Below are 23,523 nucleotides of genomic sequence, written 5' to 3'. Positions count from 1 at the left end.
ATCGTTGATTTCTCTTCTTTGGGTATGTATAATAATTGAAGTCAGATTAAAGGCTATAATTTAGATGTTTTAAATAAACTTACTTGGTAACAAATAACAAGATAGCTAAAAATTTAAAGTCCATAGTTAAATACATAGCTGGCTAGAGTGACTGTATCAATGCCAACATACCTGAGTTGCCACACATACTTCTCAAAAGGGCTAAAGAGTTGTTTTGGATTCTTTATCTCCACATGGCACAGGAGTTGATTATTAGTCACTATACTATATTCTTCCTCAATACCTGTGTTGGGATTTAATAGCCATCCATCTCCTATTGAGTTATCAATCTTGGCAACAGTAAACCTGTCACTATCACTTCTCCTTTCTAGTTACCTACAATTCTTCAATTTATCAATACTAACGTTATTTGCAAAGAGCTGAGGTTTATGGTTTGTGTGCAAATTATTTTAGTGCTCAAAAACCATCTTGCTTTAATTTTGTACTATTTTTCAGTAAGTTTGGTGGTGTCTTATTCTCCATCCTGTCTTACCATTTCAATAACCAGGAATATTTTACTCTTTGTATGTAAGAATGGTTAACTTAGCTGTGATTAAGCCACCTGGGTTAACTAATATGTCTAAATAACATGACAAAAAAAGAATAACTAATTTGCAGAAGTTACATTTAAACTACTGATGACAAATTATAAAATAAATTTCCTGAAAAATTCACCAAGCATAACTGGTTTTAAAGTTAACTTGAATTTTTCAAAGCAATGGGTATGGAAATTAGAATTCAGTGATGAAAAGCCTATGAAAAAGAGAAAACACAATTGTCTCTTTTTAGTGAAAAATCAAGACACTATTCACCAAATGCAATAGATTCTGAAAAGAACAAGCCCACAGAAAGCTTTCTGTTAGAGCTAGAAGCATGGCTCAAGTAGTAGACTGCTAGTTGAGCAGGCAAGCTGAGCAAGTATTGAGGCCCTGGGACTGGAAATAAATAAACATACAAACAAATAAATACTCTGACTTTAAAATGGAGAAAACTAGGGAAAAAACAGCAAATAAGTATTTGGTCATATAGGTAAATTCATGTTAACTGTATTGGATATGGTGTATTTTATTTAAAATACATTACAGGTAAAACTGAAGCTTTGTAATCCTATCTACTTGGGAGGCAGAGATTAAGATGATTGGCAGTTTTGAGGTAAGGTGATGTGAGGGAACCAATAAAAACATAGTGCATGTTTGCCATCCCAGGTGCACTGTAAATATAAACAGGAAGAACAGGCCAACTTAAATAAGAGACCCTATCTCTAAAATAACTGAAGCAAAAAGGGTTTGGAGCATCACTCAAGTTATATAGTGCCTATCAAGCATGCACAAGGCACCAAGTTCTGAGTTTAGTACTGCCAAAACAACAAAACTGAAACATTTAGTGTTTGAAGTATAGATGGAATTCACTTAAAAATGTAAAGTCTGCATATAGGGAAGAGTTGATACTGATAAACTCTGAAGGCAGAAGAGTACATAGTGTTCTTTCTGATATGTTTGACAAACCAATGTATTTTTCTTCAGCATCTTATTTGCTACCCTATCTGGAGGGAGGGAGGGAGGGAGGGAGGGAGGGAGAGAGATAGAGAGAGATAGAGAGAGAGAGAGAGAGAGAGAGAGAGAGAGAGAGAGAGAGAGAGAGGGAGAGAGAGAGAGAGAGAGGGAGAGAGAGAGAGAGAGAGAGAGAGAGAGAGAGAGAGAGGGAGAGGGAGAGAGAGAGAGAGGGAGAGGGAGAGGGAGAGGGAGAGGGAGAGGGAGAGGGAGAGAGTGTTGCTGGGGATCTAAACAGGGCTTTGTGCAGGCCAGGCAAGTGCTCTACCAAAAAACTTCAATGTCCTTTAAATTCTTACATGTGGCTTTGAAGTTCCATGGCACTGTTTAGAAAGTTTTACTACAGTGTCAGTGATGGAATATGGGGCCTTACACAGTAAGCAAGTGCTTTACCACTGGACTATATCTCCAAGTCTCAATAACATTTATGATTCACATATTTTCTTTTCTGCCTTGTTTCAATCTTATATTCCCCTTTCTGGTAGGTTCCAAAATTTCAAAATGATACTCCTACAATCTGCACTGGGCACTTGGATCTGTTCAATTTAGTGGTATCTTTAAGTCTAGAAAATTTACATGTATTATTTCCTTAATATAATAAAAGGTTCTTGATTTCCCGATATCTTTTTCTGGAACTCTTGTTAGGTTAAATATTGAACCTCACATTAACCTCTAATTTTCTTTTCTATTTTTGTCTTTTGTTCTATATCCAGGGAGACTTCTTTGAGTATAGTGTTTGTTTATAGAATTTATTTCTATTGTACATTGCAGTTCCAAAACTTTCTCACTAACTCTTCTCCCCCTCCTCCACAAAAGCATCCTATTTTGTTTCCCTACGCAAATGTCTATCTAGATATTTGGTGGTTAATTATTATTTCCTTCAAATGTTTGTGCTCCTGAATTGTCTGTTCTCTTTAAGTTTCTATTTTGTATCTCTTTTGCATTGGAATCTCTCCTATTATAGCTGACAATACTGCTCTGTTTGTGTAGTTGGGCTTGCCAAACTGGTGGATTTCAGTGTTGTAACTAGCCCACTTTTTTGTTGAGGTCTTCAAATATTAGTACCTGTTAAATAGGTACTAGAGTGATTCAATTTTCCCAGGAAGGATTCTTTAATTTTTACCTAGGACATCTACGAGTGAAAAACAAAAATCTGGAATCATACAGAGAAGGAAATCTAAACTACTCCTTAGTATGACAAGTTTCACTTAGTTTCTATCTTCAGCATTTTACGTCTGTCCAATTTTGTCTCTAGAAACTCTCTGATTCAACCAGACATGTATTTACTGCTGCCTGTGAAGCAGAAACAAAAGAATTCTTATTTCTTACAAAGATTTTTAAAGAAATCTACTCTGGTCCCTGCCTCACTCATATTTTGTGGTACTAGTATATCTGATAAGTTCCTATGGCTTTTGGGGTATGCTGGTAATAACATATTTGTTAGGATTCTGACAGTACTCAGTCAGGTTTGAAAGTCTTCCTAAATCATAATTCTTCTATCTTTAGCTCAAGGGTTAGAGATACCTCCAGATTTCACTAAACATGGGGCTATTTTCAATATTTTGTTCTGTTAATTTTCAATAGAAATACAATGTTCATCTGTCTTAAAATGGAAACCCTGTGCATTTTTTCTTTATACACTTTCATTTATTAGGACTGAAGTATTAAAAAAATTATAACAAATTTAAGTCCTGATCTCCCAATGACTTTAATATTAGAGACAATAATAAAATAAGCAAATGATGATAATGCAAATAGTAGCCAGTAATTAAGATTTTATGGCCTTTACTTATTTTTATAAATAATTTGCATTTCCAAGTATTATATAAATGAATATGCTACCTAAGTTCTCAAGAATAGAATAATGCATAACTTAACAGTCTAATTTTTTTTCTTGCTTTTTCTTTATTTTTTTGTGTGTATGCCAGCCTTGGGGCTTGAATTCAGATCTTGGATGCTGTCCCTGACCTTTATTGCTCAAGGATAGTAATGTACCACCTGAGCCACAGCACCACTTTGACGTTTTGGTGGATAATTAGAGGTAGGAGTCTCACAGACTTTGTTGCCCAGATTGACTTCAAACTGCAATTCTCAGATCTCAGCTAGAATAGCTAGAATTACAGGCATAAGCACAGGCACCAGTCTGTAAGACTTAATTTTTGAGAACTGCTTTGGACTAAAACACTTATTTTTTCACCTTCTTAAGATCTTATTATTCAAACTGGTATTCACTGTAAAAGATTTTACTTAGACAACTAGAATTATCTTTCTAAATATATCAATTGCCCTAAATATTCAATAAAGGCAGATTATATTTAATAATTTAAAAGGCAATCTGGATAACAAGACCAATTACAACTTATTAAGAATCTTCACATAATTTCATTTTCTCATTTTATAAATATACAATAACTAAAAAAATACATAAAGTAATTCTCAAAGGGTCTTTCTAGACTTTGCTAGTAAAAACAGAACCCAAACTGAAAACCAGTTAATCCTAACTACCATATACCAAATACCATCCAAATCTCATTCCTTATTTCTAAACTACTATATATTTGAAGTAATGTAATCATGTAGGAAAAAGTAAAAGTCAGCTTGAGAATTTTGTTTTCCAGCTTTCTATTCTGGAAAGGTATCCGTGCCCATAAAAGGCATTGATGATGAAGCATTTCTATGGGGTAAGTCAATTAGTACACTAATCTAATATGCCACAATGCTGATGAGAGTAATTTCCTATGGGACTTCTTTAATAACAATAAAAATAACAATGATAATAATACTAAACTACTCAACCCATAGTATTCTCAAATGTACCATGAAAATTAGAGAGAAGTCTTAAAGGAAAAAAAGTAAGTTATTAGTGTTTAACAAATGTCAGTTATGCTTTGGAGGACTATACCAAGTGATATACATAAGTTACTCTACAATTAAATCCAACAAGCATTATTAGAATAAATTCTTTTGTGAAAGAGATCTCAAGTACTTTATATTGACTATTAAACAAAATAATAACATGATTTAAAAAAAAACCTAATGGATTTGAGGTACAGGGAAGCAACTTTAAGATACAGTAACTAAGCTAGGTGCTGATGGCTTACACCTATAATTTTAGCTACTCAGGAAGCTAAGATCTGAGAATCATGGTTTAAAGCCAGCCTGGGCAGGAAAGTCCATGAGACTTTTTATCTCCAATGAACCACCAAAAAGCCAGAAATAAGAGCTGTGGCTCAGGAAGAGTTTATTAAATCATATCATTAAATTTCTTAGTTTGAGAAATAAACCCAGGTGGGTAGGGGAATGAAGAGAGGAAGTAGGGAAGGAAGAATGCAGACATAATATTCAGTTCATAACCTATGAAACTAAGAAAACTGAAGGAAGGGATGAACTGGGAGAGATGGAGAGAATGATGAAAGTAGTGACATCCATCAAGCTTCATTGTACTTATAAACTGATTTGAACAGTAACTCCTTTGTAGACCTACTTAAATAAAAATATTTTAAAAAGAAAAAAATCTGGTATCTGTACAAAGAATAAATGAAGACAAACCAACTAAACAAGTGCAATCAGTAAAAGCAAAACTTCCTATCACGTAGTGGTATAGTCATTGTAACATTCATATCATATGCATTACTCATGTACTTGCAATGTTCTGGTATAAACAGGGCTTTCAATTGTATAAAAATATATAGTTTGGTGGGGCTGGGAAGGTGGCTCAGTGGTAGAGTGCTTGCCTCGCGTGCATGAGGCCCTGGGTTTGATTCCTCAGCACCACATAAGCAGAAAAAGCCGGAAGTGGTGCTATGGCTCAAGTGGTAGAGCATTAGCCTTGGCCTGAAGAGCTGAGGGACAGCACTCAGGCCCAGGCACAAAAAATATATGTATATGTATATTATGTGTGTGTGTGTATATAGTTTGTGTATTGGTTATCTGAATATATATATATATATATATATATATATATATAGTTTGTGTATTGGTTATCTGAAAATATCAAAACTGTGTATGTAAGTAATGCATGACTGCAAATGTATGTTATGGAAAATGTTTACATCCACAATTTAATTCAGATCTCTTTACTCTTTGAAGCTGGATTATGAAACTGGATAAGCTTGACCCATAATATAGGATTCTCCTACAAGGAAAAGGCTTTTTTTTTTTTTTTAGGTAAACTGAAATTAGATATTGATAACCTCAATCTCCTCTAAGCTAGTAAGGAAAGAAATGAGGAAGAGAGAAAGGGGTTTGAGTCTTGATATCTACTGCTTTAGAATTGCTTTTTTCTTCCAGTGAACAATTGGTAGACAGTATCTGTTAATTTTGATAATTATACCAAATTTTAGTACAGTAACTTTTTTTTCTTCTAATTCTGTAGTGCTAAAGATTAAACCCAGGGCCTCATGGTAAGCAAATATTCTACCAGTAACCACATCCTAAGTAACTTTTTTTTTAAAAGAACCTTAACCAGGTTAAGCTAGACATGGTAGAACAAGCCTATAGTTACTGTCAGTTATTTGGGAGGCTGAGGAAGGAAGAATGCTTTAAAAACTCTGACACCAGTCAGGGTAAGAGATTTTTGTCTTAAAAAAAGGAAAGTTAATATGAAAAAAATTCAATATAATTAGTAATTTTGAGATCTACTATATTTAAATACTAAACTATATTCAAATACTAAACATGAACATATCCTAAAGCTAAATATAAATTATTTTGATTTATCTTTGGCATAACAAGACAATCTTCAACCCATTTGCACATTGTCTATGAAGCTACAGAAGATAAAGAAATAGAAAACTCATTTATAAAAAAAAATCCCTTTGAAGTAGAAAGGGTCATTAAATAGGACAGTCACAACTGTGGAAGACTGACTATATACTTACAAGAAGCAAACAACAGTAGGTGGAAACTACTAAAGATCACGGAAGCATCTGACCTGCATTCTCAGGTAGAGTATAATGGAAAATGTAAGTAGTAGGAGGTTGAGACATTGTCATATAATACAGGAAAGTTGAGATACTCTAGAAATAAACTTCGATGAACTCCTAAGATTCAGAGAAGAGCAACAAGATACAATAGTATTTCTATACTTGAGACGGGAACAACTATGCGCTTTAAATTATACTGCCTCTGTTCTTCAGGATTCTTATAACCATCCATATCATTTCTCCTTTTTCTTTTTTTCCTACCTTCTAAATAAATTACAAAGTAGTAGATGACTGGTTAGGCGCAGTGTTTGGGTAGTATAGCATTAGTGATTAAGAGCCCAGAATTTGGCAGTATGGTACTTATACCTCAATCCTACTGCCTGTTCCATTCATTAGTGTGTGATTCTCAGTGAGTTATTGGCCTCTCTGTGCATAATCAGACTGTATAACTATACCTGATCACTTCGCTGGGTGGCCATAGGAATTGAGATACTTCTATCAAAAGCAAGCTTTTATTCTCTTTGCTTTCCTTCACACTATTATGACCACTATATTTCAGTTTTATATTTACTTTGGTGGGGGAGGGGAGGGTAGGAGGAGTCTGGGTGGGGGAGGGGTTTGGTTGGCAATGGGGCTTAAACTCAGGGCCTGGGCACTGTCTCCAGCGTTTTTTGCTCAAGGCTAGTGCTCTATGACTTTGAACCACAGTGCCACTTCCAGTTTTCTGATGGTTAAGAGGAGATTAAGCGTCTCATGGACATTCCTGCCAAATCTGACTTCAAACTGCAATCCTCAGATCTCAGCCTCCTGAGTAGCTAAGATTTTTTTCAGATTTTAAAAACCATGAACACCTAACAATTGAAGAAATGTTTTTACTTCCACTTTATAAATAAGTTCTGTAGGGGGAAAAAAAAAAAAAAAGAAAGCTATAAGAAACTTACTAGAATAAGGAACACAACTAGAGGGGCTCGGAAGGTGGCTCAGGGGTAGAGTGCTCGCCTCGCATGCATGAGGCCCTGGGTTTGATTCCTCAGTACCACATAAACAGAAAAAGCCAGAAGTGAAGTGGTGCTATAGCTCAAGTGGTACAATGCTAGCCTTGAGCTGAAGAGCTGAGGGACAGCGCCCAGCAGAGTTCAAGCCCTACAACTGACAAAAAAAAGGAAAAAAAGAAAAGAAAAAGAAAAAGAAACTCAACTAGAAAGTAGTTTAGGGGCTGGGAATGTGGCTAAATGGTAGAGTGCTTGCCTAGCATGCATGAAGCCCTGGGTTCCATTCCTCAGTACCACATAAACAGAAAAGGCCAGAAGTGGCACTATGGTTCAAGTGGTAGAGTGCTAGCCTTGAGCAAAAGAAGCTCAGGGGCAGGCTCAGGTCCTGAATTCAAGTCCCAAGACTGGCAAAAAAAAAAAAAAAAAAAAAGTAGTTTAGTACATAAATATATAGCCAGTTAACTTTTATACCATTCTATGGTATAAAGAAGTTTTTGTCAGTATTAATTAAAAGAAGTTATTCAGGGCTGGGAAGGTGGCTCAGTGGCAGAGTGCTTGCCCTGCATGCATGAGGCCCTGGGTTCGATTCCTCAGCACCACATAAACAGAAAAAGCCAGAAGCGGTGCTGTGGCTCCAGTGGTAGGGCACTAACCTTGAGCTGAAGAGCTGAGGAACAGTGCCCAGGCCCAGAGTTCAGGCACCACTACCAACACCCAAAAAATAAAATAAAATAAATAAAATAAAGTCTCACTTAAAAAAAAAAAAAAAAGGTCATTCATTGCCAGATGTGACACCACAGCCTTCAACTACTATTCATGCTTCTTTGAAGCAGTACCTATTTTATTAAATTCAGGTATTGAAACTTCAAATACTCAACATGAAGAAGGAATGACAGAATTTAAAACAGCATTTTTATAATCTCCAATATACATTATTTCTCTATCCTGCAAAGAAAATAGATCAAGATAAATTTAATTTATTTTGATATGGCTTTTATTTGTAGGAGCATGTCTGAATCAAACAGTAAAAAGCAGTTAGAAGGGCTCAGTGTCAAAGCACTTGCCTAGCAAGTACAACATCCTGGGTTCAAGCCCCAGTACCAAAAGATACCAAAAAAAAAAAAAAATACAGTACACACAAACACACACACACACACATTTTGCCAGGTGCCAGTGGCTCATGCCTGTAATCCTATCTATACAGGAGGCTGAGGACTACAATTCAAAGCCAGCCTGGGCAGAAAAGTCCATAAGACTCCAATTAATCTCCAATCAATCACTGTGGTTCAAGAAGTAGAGTGCTAGCTAAAGGAGCTTAGGGGCAGCACCCAGACCCAGAGTTCAAGGCCTAAGACTGCCACCCCCCCCCCAAAAAAAAGCACATAGCTAAGTGCCAGTGGCTTTAGTCTGTAATACTAACCACACAGGAGGCTGAGATCTGAAGATTACAGAAGCCAGCCTGAGCATCAACATTCTTAAGATATTTTTTTCTTTCTTTTTTTTTTTTTTGGTCAGTTGTGGGGCCTGAACTCTGGGCCTGGGTACTGTGCCTCAGCTCTTCAGCTCAAGGCTAGCGCTGTACCACTTGGGCCACAGCACCACTTCCGGCTTTTTCTGCGTTATGTGGTGCTGAGGAATCGAAACCAAGGCCTTATGTATGCAAGGCAAATACTACCACTGAGCCACCTTCCCAGCCCCTCTAAAGATTCTTTTCTTCAATTAATCACCAAAAAGCAGAAAGTCAGGTTGTAGCTCAACTGGTAGAGAACTAGCTTTGATCAAAAAAGCTAAGGGATAGTATCCAGGCCCTGAGTTCAAGCCCCAGTATTGCCACAAACAAAACAAAACAATAAACTAGCTACAATGATTCACAATACACAATTACTTATAACTAAGTAGACATTAATTACAGCACTTCTTCAAAGTCTCCAAATATTGGAGTAAAAAATATGCTAAGCTTCATATTAAAAAAAAGTTTAAATGTACCACAAATGCCTATATCATTTCTACATTGTTTTATAAAGATGTCACCAAATGAATCAATTATCAAGACATCTTTTATACTTCGCAAAAATTTACAAAATTCATTATCCTGCCCATGTAATTGTAACCCCTCTGTACAGTATGTTCTCAAATAAAATAAAATTAAAAAAAAAAAAGACTACACTATATAAAAAAAAAAAATGTACAAAATTCAACTAATACCTGAATTAATTGTATTTGTTTAAAGAATCTGGCAAATCTATAACGCTTATTTGAGAATTCATTACCTTTATTCTACAAACTTTAGGTTAGACTTTTCCAAAATATATTCTAAATAATATGAAATGTTATTTTAAACAAAAATTATCACTTTTCTTGGAAAATTGAGTTTTGTTTTTGTTTTGAAATTTTCAAATCCACTCATGTTATAACCACATTAAATACAAATCTTTTTTAGAAAATTCAATGGTTTAAAGGAACAGAAAAAAATCATTGTAGTCCTATAACATATATAAAATCCCATGGTAAAATTGTTCTAGAATCTTTCTCTTCAGGTGATTTTTGCTATTTTGTTTTAAATAGCTCTGGTTATATTATATATTTTGTGATTTGTTTCTTTGTTTGACATAATATATGATCAGACTCTTAAATTTACAAATTTTTCTTAGACATAGTTAATGAATATATCACACTTGGGATGACTGTCCCAGGAACTTGCTAACCAATTTTTTATGGTACTTTTGTACACAGCTATTATCAAAAGAGTAAAACACAAGATTCATTAAACTACCACTAAGACTAGCACTAATTTTATTTTATTTATTTTTTGCCGGACATGGGGCTTGAACTCTGGGCCTGGGCGCTGTCCCTCAGCCCTTCAGCTCAAGGCCAGCACTCTACCACTTGAGCCACAGCACCACTTCCGGCTTTTTCTGCTTATGTGGTGCTAAGGAATTGAACCCAGGGCCTCATGCATACAAAGCAAGCACTCTACCACTGAGCCAGCTTCCCAACCCCATAGTACTAATTTTAAAATATGAAAACATTTATATTAAAGTGTGTGAAATTTTTAAATACTTGAATTTTATATCTTATATTTGGATAAAACTGGCCCTGAACAGCTTTGTTTGTATTTGTAGTCATTCTATTTTTTTCTTAGAATATTATTAACAACTTACATAACTTCCTTATGTAAAACCAATAAGCTCCCCCCCAAAAAAAAACAAAACACACACAAAAAAACAATAAACCTTGGCTCTATTTAATAGAAACATTTTTCCTAAATTTGTTACTTTTGCTTTTCACATATTCTTCTTTTTTGCTAATTTTCAGAAACTTTTTCAAGGAATTCATTTAAAAACAGAATATTCATTATTCTATTGTTCCCATTGGGGCATGTGTATATGTGTGTGTGACCATTCTGGTGCTTGAAACCAAGGCCTGAGCACTGTCCCTGAACTTTTGTGCTACCACTTGAGCCACAGCCCTACTTTTGGCTTTTTGGGTAGTTAGTTGGAGATAAAGAGTCTCACAGAATTTTCTTCACAGGCTGGTTTTGAACTGTGATCCTTAGATATTAGCTGAGTAGCTAGGATAATAGGCATGAGCCACTGGTAGCTGGCTTCTTTACACTGATTTTTATACAACTATTAAACTTTGTATGCTATCATCTAGAAATGTTATAAATACCTTTATTTTTTAGCTAATATTATAGTAGCTTGGCTAAAAATGTTATGCTTTAAATCTATGCTATCTTTTATCTTAAAAGTAAGGCATTGAGATCTGAGGATCACAGTTCAAAAAAGCCAGCAGGAAAGTCCATGAGACTTCATCTCTAATACACCACCAGAAAACTGGAAGTGCACTGTGACTCAAGTGGTAGAGTACTTGCCTTGAGGGACTGCGCCCAGGCACAAAGTTCAAGTCCCATGTCCAACAACAATAACAACAAAAAAGAAGTCATGCTATGGGAAAAAAAAGTGCAAATTATAAATACTACATACTTTAAAGAACAAAAATCCTCCAAATTTTGAGAGGTAACAACTGTCTTTCTGTCCATTTATAAAAACAGGTTAATGTGTCTGAAACTTAACTTTTACGTCTTCCTCTTATCTCTTAGATTCTCTAATAAAGCCTGGAGAATGGTAGACATGGAGTATATTACTGTTAATAGTAACTACTATTAATAATCATTCTGAATGTCTAAGAAAAGATACAATGCATTCCTCAATATTTAATTAGAGAATTATTCAAGAATTTATTCAAGAAATGACAGTTCAAAGACTTAGTAATTTCTACAATGCTATTTTTGGAAATGCGGATTTACTTTTAAAGAAAGTTACTTTTCAGAACACAAAATATGCAAATCATATATTGAAAGAATGAAAATCAACCAACTTACTTGGGATATACTGGCTCGTAAAGGTACTTGTCCCCTCTTGAAGATATAATATGAAAAAATAAGATGTAGCCATTTGCTGTCTGTAAGAGAAATTTTATCACATTACATTTTAACTTTATTTATCATAGTTTTAATTTTACATATTCTTACCATAAATTAACTTTCATTTAAAAACCTTCCCAGAAGTGGAGCTGTGGCTCAAAAGTGTTAGAGCACTAGCCTTGAGCCAAAGAGCTCAGGAACAGCACCCAGGCCCTGAGTTCAAGTCCCACAACCTACAAAAAAAGAACCAAACAGATTTAAAAGCTGGGCGCTGGTGGTTGACACTTGTAATCCTAATTACTCAGGAGGCTGGGATCTGAGGATTGTGGTTCAAAGCCAGTCCAAGCAGGGGAGTCCATGAAATGCTTATCTCCCATGAACCACTAGAAAACTAGAAGTGGTACCATGGCTCAAAGTGATAGAATGCTAAGCCTTGAGCAAGAAGAGCTCAGAGATAGTGCCTAGTCACTGAGTTCAAGCCCCATGACTACAGAAATTTTTAAAAAAGAAAAAAACAGAAAAACCACCACCTTCCCTCTGAAAAATTACAACATAGTGATACTTGTGCTTACGATTACTTTTGTTTCACTATAACTCATCTGACTAGAGAAGATTTTATAGATTTGACAACATTTCATAGACAAAGAATCAAAACCATTAGTTTGGATATTCTCAAATTATACTATTCAACAGTACATAAGTGAATGGCAAAATACACAAAACTTTTTTGTTGTTGTTGGTTGTGGGGTTTGCACTCTGGGCATAGGCACTGTCCCTGAGCTATTCAGCTTAAGCAAGCTCTCTACCACTTGAGCCACTGTGCCATTTCCAGTTTTCTGGTGGTTTATTGGAGACAAGAGTCTCACAGAGTTTCCTGCCTAGGTTGGCTTTGAACCATAATCCTCAGATCTCAGCCTCTTGAGTAACTAGGATTACAGGTGTGAGCCACCAATGCCGGGCACAAAACTTTTTAAACTGCAATAATATGGCAGATTTTTATTCTAGTTTGTAAAGCACAATGCTAACATAATGTAAAATACTTTATTCTATTCAAATATATTTATATGCCTTAAAGACAGCAAATTTACATAGTTCAAAATCAAGGTTTGCCCCTCACTCACTATAAAACGTCTGTGATATAAAGAAAAAAAGAACAAACTTTTAATTTTCAAAATTTAAACCTCTGATTTACGAAGTATGAACATCTCAACAATAAATTTAAACAATTTCCTAAGTTAATGCAATATTTTTAAATAAAAATTGTACTTAAAAACAAAGTGCATGGGCTGGGAAGGTGGCTCAGTGGTAGAGCACTTGCCTTGCATGCTCGAGGCCCTAGGTTCGATTCCTCAGCACCACATAAGAAAAAAGAAAAAAGCCGGAAGTGGCACTGTGGCTCAAGTGGTAGAGCACTAGCCTTGAGCTGAAGGACTGAGCGACAGCGCCCAGGCCCAGAGTTCAGGCCCCACGACTGGACCCAAAAAAAAAAAAAAAAAAAAAACAAAGTGCTGCACAAAAAAAACCAAGTGTTATTATATGCTCACAGCACATATAACTGTGATTTGAGATCCATTTTAAGCTTATACAAATACATAACACTATATACGTAACTTTCTAGTCAAGCATTTTCAAAAATAATGGAGGAAAGTAGCAAATGTTTTTCCAACACTGCTTTTCATTAATACTGAATTCCTATCATTTTAGAGGCAGAGAGGCATGTATCCAAAGAAGAAACAAACAAAATCAAGAAAATCATCAAGGTTTCAATTTCTTTCCAGTACTAGTTTCCTGTTTTTCACTCAAAGGAATGGCAAAGGAAATGTTTCAGCAAAGCCAGGTTTGTTTTGCCTTTTAACTATAAACTTTACTACTTTGAAATGTATTCTCAAAAATGATCGTTCAATTTTGTTAGGAGATGAAGGGAAAAGGGTGACAATTGCCTAGCAAAGATTATTTAATTTTAAATGGCAATTTTATGTTCTTGTTAAAAAACAGAACATGGAGGAAAACAAAACTGATTTCAAATCAAACTAAAGCAAAACTCACCCACATATCATTACCATTACATAAAATTGTGACTTCTAAACTTTATGATCTAGAAAAGTAACATAGCCTGGCCTAGCATTTAAGATGGGTAACATTAACATACAAATGTTGACTGGATCATTAGTCATTCAAAGGCCAAAAAGTCCAACATTTCACAGTATCAAATGCTAATAATCCGTTCAGAAAGACGATAAAAGTTAGAATACTACAATGTTAGGGAGAATATATCATTTTGGACTAGCATGTAGAAATTTTATATACACAGTATATTAGGTGAAATTATATCTTCATTTACCATTTCAGTATTTTGTTTTTGTTGGTCATGGGCTTGAACACAGGTTCCTGGCACTATCTCTGAGCTCTTTCACTCAAGGCTAGAAGCTCTACCACTTTGAGCCAAAACAAGCATCACTTTTGGTTTTCTGGTGGTTAATAGGAGATAAAGGTCTTACGAACTTTCCGGTCTGGACTGGCTTTGAACCTCAATCCTCAGATCTCAGGCTTCTGAGTAGCTAGGATTACAGGTGTGAGACACCAGCACTCAGCTCATTTGAGTATTTTGTATCAATCATCTTAACTATATACTTAAGACTACTTATAACAAATGTGTATACTTGCAGATCTCAATGACATATATCATTAATTACAGTCTAATAAACAGATTTGCCTCAATTTAAAAAAATAAAGTTTTACAACATTAAGGATTGAACCAACCTCCATGCATGCTAGGCAAATGCTCTACTATTAAGCTGCATACCCATCTCTTGGCCTATTCTATTTTCCTTTCTGAAAACAGATTATACATCTGGCTCCACAGACCTGATGTATCACAAGTATTTTCATATTAATTTGACATAAAGATTTGATGAACTAGATATGTTATCTTCTATTCCAACATACTGTCATCAGGTTTCAAGTAAGAATGAAATAAGAGACTGGTATTTGTAGATTTTTTACATTAGCTGATAAACGGAATTTTTGCTTTCATTTTTATAGTTATACATATTCAAAGTAAGAAATTCATAAAATTCTTCCCAAATGATACCACCCCTAAGATAATAATCTTACATTTGTATACACACATCAAGATGTTTAATTAGAAAATGATTTAAATTTTTTAAATTTTTTTTGGCTAGTGCTGGGGCTTGAACTCAGGAAGTTATATACACTGTCCCTGATTGAGCTTCTTTTGCTCAAGGCTAGCACTCTACCACAGCTTCACTTCCAGCTTTTTCTGATTATGTGGTACTGAGGAATCGAATTCCCAGCTTCATACATGCTAGGAAAGTACTCTACCACTAAACCACATTCCCAGCCCTTAGAAAGTGATTTCAAAAGTTATAAATTGACGAGGCACCATGGCTCACTCCTCTAATCCTAGCTACTCAGCCAGAGCAAAAACATCTCTGAGACTCTTATCTCCAATTAACCACTAGAAAACTGGAAGTGATACTGTGGCTTAAGTGGTAGAGTGCTACCTTGATCTTAGGGACAGCACCCAGGCCCAGAATTCAAGCCCCATGACTGACCAATAAAAAGCTATAAATTGTTGGGTATTGGTGGGTGGCTCATACCTATAATCCTATGTATACAGGAGGCTGAGATCTGAGGACGTAGTGCTAAACCAGCCTGAGGAAAAAACTGTACGACTTTTATCTTGGAGCTGAGAAGGTGGCTCAGTGATAGGAGTGCTTGTCTCCCATTCATGAGGCCCTGAGTTCAATTCCTCAGCATCATATAAGCAGAAAAAGCTGGAAGTGGCACTGTGGTTCAAGTGGTAGAGTGCTAACCTTGGGCTGAAGAGCTGAGGGACAGTGCCAAGCCCAGAGTTCAGACCCCACGACCGACCAAAAAAAAAAAATTTTTTTTGAACATAAAGCCAAAAAATTTCACAACGAAGAAAAAAAAAGAACAAAAGAAAAGAGAAAATCAACTAATTGTAAGGCTTTGTGGGGCCTAAGACAGAGTCCCCAATTAACATTCATTAAAAATTGTATGTATATGATTTATTTTCCTGACAGAACAAAATTAGACTACAGACTAATAAAGGATGATTCTGGAACACCTCCAAGTGTTTTTAAACTAAAGTAGCATCCTTTGTTTCTGGTTTGGGTTTTGGTTGACACAGGGTCTCATTGTGTAATTATGGTTAGTCTATAATGGAGTACAATCCTCTTGCTTCCACCGAAGTGCTAGTATAAGAGGCAAGTTAAAAGATGCTTTTACTGGGTCTGTAATTAAAGGCTGGATACTCTGCTCCTGTCACTTTTTAATCTATACCCCTTAATCTCAGCTATTCCCTCCTGCAGTCTCTTTATAATCACCTTGGGCTCCAAGACAGGATTCACTGAAAAGTACTTGTAAAGAAAATGGCTGATAGGCAATGCCATCTTCTTACTATTTTGAAAAGAACAGCTAAAAGCAACAGACCACTTACCAGACCTTCAGAGACAAAGACTGAGCTAATCGTCAGCCAAGCCATACCTTTAATTTGGAACTGCTGTGTATGCATAACTTGTTCATCTTGTTCTCAATTCTTCCTATTTAACCTGAGACCAATATCCATACCCCCAGAAGATGGTTAAAGATGTACTAAAGTACTATCTTTCCATGATTAACATGTAATAAAAGTCTTCTTTCTCTATCCTTCACCATATGTCTTTATTTGGCCTAACATATATCGGGAATTTGGACCTGAATCTAAGAATTTGGTTTCATTAGATTTACAAACTCATGTCAGTACTCCAGGCTCTAAAATAGCATACTTCTAAGTAACTGTGAATCAAGATATCAACAGGAGGGTTGGGAAGGTGGCTCAGTGGTAGAGTGCTTGCCTTGCATGCATGAGGCCCTGGGTTTGATTCCTCAGCACCACATAAGCAAAAAGAAAAAAAGCCAGAAGTGGTGCTGTGGCTCAAATGGTAGAGCGCTGGCCTTGAGCTGAAGAGCTGAGGGACAGCGCCCAGGCCCAGAGTTCAGGCCCATGACCGGACCCCCCCCCAAAAAAAAAAGAAAGAAAGAAAAAAAAAGAAATCAACAGGAAAGTAAAAAAATTTTGACATTATGAAAGTGTTCGGAATTCTGCTAAAACAGTCCAAGGAGAAAACATGTCACTTTAAATAAACTATATTATAGAAAAGGAAATTCTTAAAGTAATGACATCATCTTTCTGCCTAATATGAGAAATAAATGAACCAATTACTCAAATTAAGCAGGGAGAGGGGAAGCAAACAGAGATAAGAGTAAAAATCAGTAAAATAGAAAAGAAAAAAAATTAAACACACAAAATAAATTCTGAATTAGTGAATTTGATACTGTTAGTAATACTGACCTGGCCCCCTAAAAAAATATTATCACTATAAGAAATGAGTGCGGCAACATAACTGTATAATCTAGATCAATAAAAGAATAATGATCCCAGCATAAAGGAAGCAAGGCAGGAGGATCATGAAACTGAGGCCAGTCTGGACTAAACTGAGTCTGAAATAAATTGAGGTTTAGAGACAGTTCCTTTTGTAGAAGCAAAGAAAAAAGGGAGGGAAGGAGAATAAGAGAGAAGGAACAAACGAAAGAAAACCACAGAAAAAGAGGGAGAAAGTGAAAAGAGAAAGAAGAGGAGAGGAAAAGGGGAAGGGGGGAGAGAGAGGGAGAGAGGGAGAGAGAGAGAGAGAGAGAGAAGAGGAAGAAAAATTAAAAAGAAAAGAAAAAGGATAGAGGGGCGGGGAAGGTGACTCAGTGATTGAGTGCTTGCCTTGTATGCATGAGGCCCTGGGTTCGATTCCTCAGCACCACATTAAACAGAAAAAGCTGGAAGTGGTGCTGTGGCTTAAGCCTTGAGCTGTGCCCAGGCCCATAGTTCAAGCCCCACGATCAACACAAAAAAAAGAAAAAGAAAAAAAAGGATAGAAAGAGAAAGAACATTAAGAAAGAAGAGAAAAAGAGAGAAGGAGAGAGGGAGGGAGGGAGAGGGAGGGAAAGGAATGAGGTCAGGGCAATAGTTGATGGACGCCACTATGCTTGCAGCTAGACAGAAAAGCTGTGATGTATTAGAAAACAATAATGTTCTAAATAAAAGATTTTATATGTTTATATAAAGAAATAACCGGGCTGGGAAGGTGGCTCAGTGGTAGAGTGCTTGCCTTGCATACATGAGGCCCTGGGTTCGATTGCTCAGCACCACGTAAGCAGAAAAGGCCGGAAGTGATGCTGTGTCTCAAGTGGTAGAGTGTTTGCCTTGAGCTGAAGAGCTGAGGACAGTGCCAGGTCCAGAGTTCAGGCCCCACAACTGACAAAAAAACAAAACAAAACAAAAACCACAAATGGTATAGGTGGATTATCCCTGTAATTCCAACTATGTGAAAGGTTGAAACGGGACTGGGTTCAAGGCCAAAGTTACTGAGACCTTGCCTCAAAGAACAAGCTGGGCATAGTGGTCCACATCAATAATCTCAACTATGTGGGAGCCAGAGATAGGATGAATGAATCCAAGGAGAGCCCTAGGAAAAAATGTGAGACCCTACTTGAAAAATAACTAAAGCAGAAAGGGTAGAGAGTGTGGCTCAAGTAGTAAGAGTCTTTGAGTTCAAACCACAGTACTACCAAGAAAAAAAAATATTTGGGATTATCATTCCTTAAAACAGGTTTACCTTGAGTTAAATGATATAATGAATACATATATTAAAAAATCATGAATTCAAAACACATAATTTTTAACCAAGTGGTACCACATAACTATGTTCAATGTTTGTTTTTATGTACTGGTTAAAATTTTTAAATAAAATATGTAAAATAAAATAAAGCCAAGCACTGGTGGCTCATGTCTGTAATCCTAGTTACTCGGGAGGCTGATCAGATTAAGATCACATCTTGAAGCCAGCCTGGACAGAAAAGTCAATGAGAAGCGGGGTGCCAGTGGCTCATGCCTACAAATCCTAGCTACTCAGGAGGCTGAAATCTGAGGATCGAGGTTCAAAGCCAGCCCGAGCAGGAAAGCCTGTGAAACTCGTATCTCAAATAAACCACTAGAAAACTGGAAGTGGTGCTGTGGCTCAAGTGGTAGAGCCCTGAGCTGAAGAGCTGAGGGACAGCACCTAGGCCCAGAGTTCAAGACCCACTACCGCAAAAAAAAAAAAAAAAAGTCCATAAGACTCTTATGTACAATAAAAAAGCTGGAGGTAGGGCTGGGAAGATGGCTCAGTGGTAGAGCGCTTGCCTTGCATGCCTGAGGCCCTGGGTTCGATTCCTCAGCACCACATAAGCAAAAAGAAAAAAGCCGGAAGTGGGGCTGTGGCTCAAGTGGTAGAGCACTAATCTTGAGCTGAAGAGCTGAGGGACAGTGCCCAGGCCCAGAATTCAGGCCCTACGACCGGACCAAAAAAAAAAAAAAAAAAAAAAGCTGGAAGTAGCTCTGTGGCTCAAGTGGCAGAGCACTAGCCTTGAGCACAAAGAGCTCAGGGACGGCTCCTAGGCTCAAGCTCCAGCACTGGCAAAAATAATTTTTAAATGAGGTCACATCTGAAAACCTGGATAGGATGAACCAATTCCTTAAACTTTACTAACTACCAAACCTCACTGAAAAATAACAGGTATCTTCAATAATTAAAAAGATTGAAATTGCAATCTATCCTTCCCACAAAGAAAATCGAGATGGCTTAATTGGTGAAATATAGCACACCTTTATGAAACAAGATCAATTAAAAAAAAACTCTCAAAGAAAATCAAAGAGAATCAATTCAAATTCTGAGGTATTTTCTTCACAATAACAAAAAATGTATATTAGTTCCTCATTAACATATTCCAAACAAATGTAGTAAATCAAACCCAACAACACAAGCAACATCATAACCGAATTCCAAATGTATAATCAATGAGGATGTAATCTGAGGAAAAAAATATTTTGAACAATGTTGCATTGTTTTAAAGAATATCTTTTATTTACTTATTTATGTATTTATTTATTGGCCAGTCCCGGGGCTTGAACTCAGGGCCTGCAACACTGTCCCTACGCTTCTTTTGTTCAAGGCTAGCAGTTTACCACATGAGCCACATCACCACCTCTGGCCATATTCCTGGCCCTCCAGTCTAGCTTTTTGCTGGCTAATTGAAGAGAGACTCACAGACTTTCTTGCCAGGGCTGGCTTTAATCTATAATCCTCTCAGAGTCAGCCTCCCAAGAAGTATAACAGCCATGAACCAATAGAGCACTGTTTTTATATTTCTTTTGAGAAGTCAAGACTCATTGTTGATACTCTAAAGTAATGTAAGCTTTTTACTACTACTTTTGACTGTCTTTGAAATCAGAATTTAGTTATAATATGCTCATTTATCATTTTCTTTGTATCTATCCCACTTGTAATTCTATAAATTTCTTGAATCTAGAGCGTTATCTTCATCGTTAGAATTCATAGTTGTTGGGCTGGGAAGGTAGCTCAGTGGAAAAGTGCTTTTGCCTTGCAAGCATGAGGCCCTGGGTTCCATTCCTCAGCACCACATAAGCAGAAAAGACTGGAATTGGCGCTGTGGCTCAAGTGGTAGAGCACAAGCCTTGAGCTTAAGAGCTGAGGGACAGCACCCAGGTCCAGAGTTCAGGCCCCACAACCAACAAAAAAAGCAAAAACTAAACAAAACAAAAAAACAGAATTCATAGCTGTTATGTCTACCATACTTCTGCCCCATTTTCTCTTTTTCTAGGACATCAGTTAGCCTTTTGTGGTAACTCCACATGTCTAATGATAGCTCTTCTCCCTGTTCCTCATTTTTTCTGTGCTTCATTATGGCTATTTTCTATTATTATGTTTCTTAAAGTCACCAAAACTTGTCATCTGCTATATCCAGTCTGATCCGTATGAAATACTGAGGTTCTGTATTTTACTTGTAGAATTTCCATTTGCTTTTTTGTTTGTTTTTGTCGGTCGTAGGGCATGAACTAAGCCTAGGTGCTGTCCCTCAGCTCTTCAGCTCAAGTCCCTTGAGCCACAGCGCCACTTCTGGTTTTCTAGTAGTTTATAGGAGATAAGAGTGTCCTGGACTTTCTTGCAGGGGCTGGCTTTGAACTGCGATCCTCAGATCTCAGCCTCCTGAGTAGCTAGGATTACAGGCATGAGCCACCAGTGCCTGGCCATTTGTTATTTTTTTTAATAAAATCTGTGGTGATATATCTGTACATTTTTTTCCTTCTATTTTTCTTGAACATACAGTTATTTTAAAGTTCTTGCCTAACTTCAGTATCTTCTATCATCTTTCGTCTTTTTCTTTTGATCATAGATCTTATGATCTTGTTTTGTTCACCTGTCTGGCAATTTGTAGGTTTTATTTGTAGATTTTATTTCAGATACAGCAGACAGAAGAATTGTAGATTATGACAGTTATGTTCAGAAACTCCAATTATTATTATGATTAGGAGATGATGATTTTAATCTTGTCATGGATTGAGTTGGATTAGAATTGGTTTGAAGATTTGTCTTACCTCTGGTTAACCTCAAGAGATTTAGTTCTATCCTTTAGACCATAAGAGATTTAGACCTCAAGAGATTTAGTTCTATCCTTTAGACCATATGATATCATCATTAGCAGATATTTGAGGTGTAAAACGGTGTAAAAGAAATGATTATTCAGGGGCTGGGAAGGTGGCTCAGTGGTAGAATGCTTGCCTTGCAAGTGTGAGGCCTTGGGTTTGATTTCTCAGCACCACATAAACAGAAAAAGCCAAAAGTGGTGCTGTGGCTCAAGTGGTACAGTGCTAGCCTTGAGCTGAAAAGTGCAAGGAAGAGTGCCCAGGCCCAGAGTTCAGGTCCCACAATCAACCAAAACAAACAAACAAACAAACAAAAGATTATTCAATAATACTGATAGATGTTTTTTCAAGACCACTACAGTAAGTATAGGAACCATTGTCAATAAGATCTTCCTACCGTGCATATATACATGTATATATATATTACATATATATGTATTATATATTTTATAATGTTATATATATTATACAAGAAGCTTTTAATGCCTTACATTTTTACAAACTATAAAATCTAATTCTTTTTCTGCTTCATAGGCCCTTCCAACCACCCCCTCATTATTATTTTTAAGGAGTTGTACAAATGGGTTACAATCCCATAAGTCAATAGACAATGTAACCCCTTCCTTTATTTTCCCAATTTTGTCTCCCCTATAGGGTATATAGTTTATTTTTACATAGCGTATATTGAATACTTACTGACTGCATTTGTTCACCCTTCCTCCTTCTATTCCTGTGCCCTCTTTTGTCCCCACATAAAAGACAATAAAAACAAAACAACAAAAAAAAACCACTACCACTACCAATAACAACAACAAAAAAAAAGAATCCGCCAGGCGCCGGTGGCTTACACCTGTAATCCTAGATCCCAGGAGGCTGAGATCTGAGGATCACAGTTCAAAGCCAGCCCAGGCAGGAAACTCCATGAGACTCTTATCTCCAATAAACCACTAGAAAACCGGAAGTGGTGCTGTGGCTCAAGCGGTAAAGCACTGGCCTTGAGCTGAAGAGTGCAGGGAAAGCGCCTAGGCCCAGAGTTCAAGCCCTATGACTGACAAAAAAAAAAAAAATCGATGTTTTCCATGTTTTGCTGGGCCTGGGTGCTATCCCTGAGCCTTTCTGTGCTCCACCACTTGAGCCACAGTGCCACTTCTGTTTTTTTTTTCTGTTTATGTGGTACTGAGGAATCGAATCCAGGGCTTCATGCATGCTAGGCAAGCACTCTACAACTAAGCCACATTCTCAGCCCCCATACTATTTTAATACCATCTGTTAATGTATACTCAATAATGAATTCCTTTCAGATTGTACTGAATATTGAATTTTTTTTCAAATTTTGAGAATTTTTTCATCTGGAATTGTTCTACACAGACTACTCATACGAAGGGTTCTGTTATTTCACATTCCACACTGACCATTCGAATACACAAGAGACCAATACTATAAGAGTTTCAATTCAAGAAACAAACTTATTTTGAATGTACTTTCATTTGCTTATTCTGTTTTTGTGAAAAAAATTCTTATGATGCAATATTATATTTCCTTTTTTTCCTTTTTTTTTTGCTGGTCATGCGTGGGTACTGTCCCTCAGCTCCTCAGCTCAAGGCTAGCGCTCTACCACTTGAGCCATAACACCACTTCCAGCTTTTTCTGCTTATGTGGTACGGAGGAATCAAACCCAGAACCTCATGCATGCAAGGCCACCTTCCCAGCCCACAGTGTTGTATTTTCTAATAATGGAAATACTGTGATGACTGCTAAGTTTGATTATATCAACTTACAATGTATTTTTTGTCCGTGACAGTGTAATTAACTGCATAACACACATAATGCTTTGCCGCTTTTCAATAAATCAATCTAGAGTCAAATATGCTTTAAAGGCATGACATTCAAAAATCTACTTTTCTCTCCTTCTTTCCTTGACCTGAGTATTTATTAGTAACAAAAAAATGTGAAATGTCACAATATGCAGACCTTGATATACTAATGGTAACCATATTACTATAGTTTATAGTGGACTGAACAGAAATGCACT

At 36.6% G+C, this 23,523-nt stretch overlaps 1 protein-coding gene across 5 annotated transcripts in view; it reads right to left on the bottom strand.

Annotated features, from left to right (window-relative positions):
• Positions 1-23,523, bottom strand: part of Ric1 (RIC1 homolog, RAB6A GEF complex partner 1) — a 99,302-nt gene that overhangs the window by 57,773 nt on the left and 18,006 nt on the right. For all 5 annotated transcript variants that reach the window (XM_042686928.1, XM_042686927.1, XM_042686931.1 and 2 more), the window contains exon 3: positions 11,891-11,970. In XM_042686928.1, coding sequence (XP_042542862.1) covers positions 11,891-11,970 — 80 coding nt within the window. The remainder of the gene's footprint in view (positions 1-11,890; positions 11,971-23,523) is intronic.

Source organism: Dipodomys spectabilis, unplaced genomic scaffold (assembly GCF_019054845.1).
Source record: "Dipodomys spectabilis isolate Male_0828 unplaced genomic scaffold, ASM1905484v1 ptg000098l, whole genome shotgun sequence".
NCBI lineage: Eukaryota > Metazoa > Chordata > Mammalia > Rodentia > Heteromyidae > Dipodomys > Dipodomys spectabilis.
Note: the sequence above shows the minus strand (reverse complement) of the source record. Positions and strands in the feature narration are given on the sequence as shown.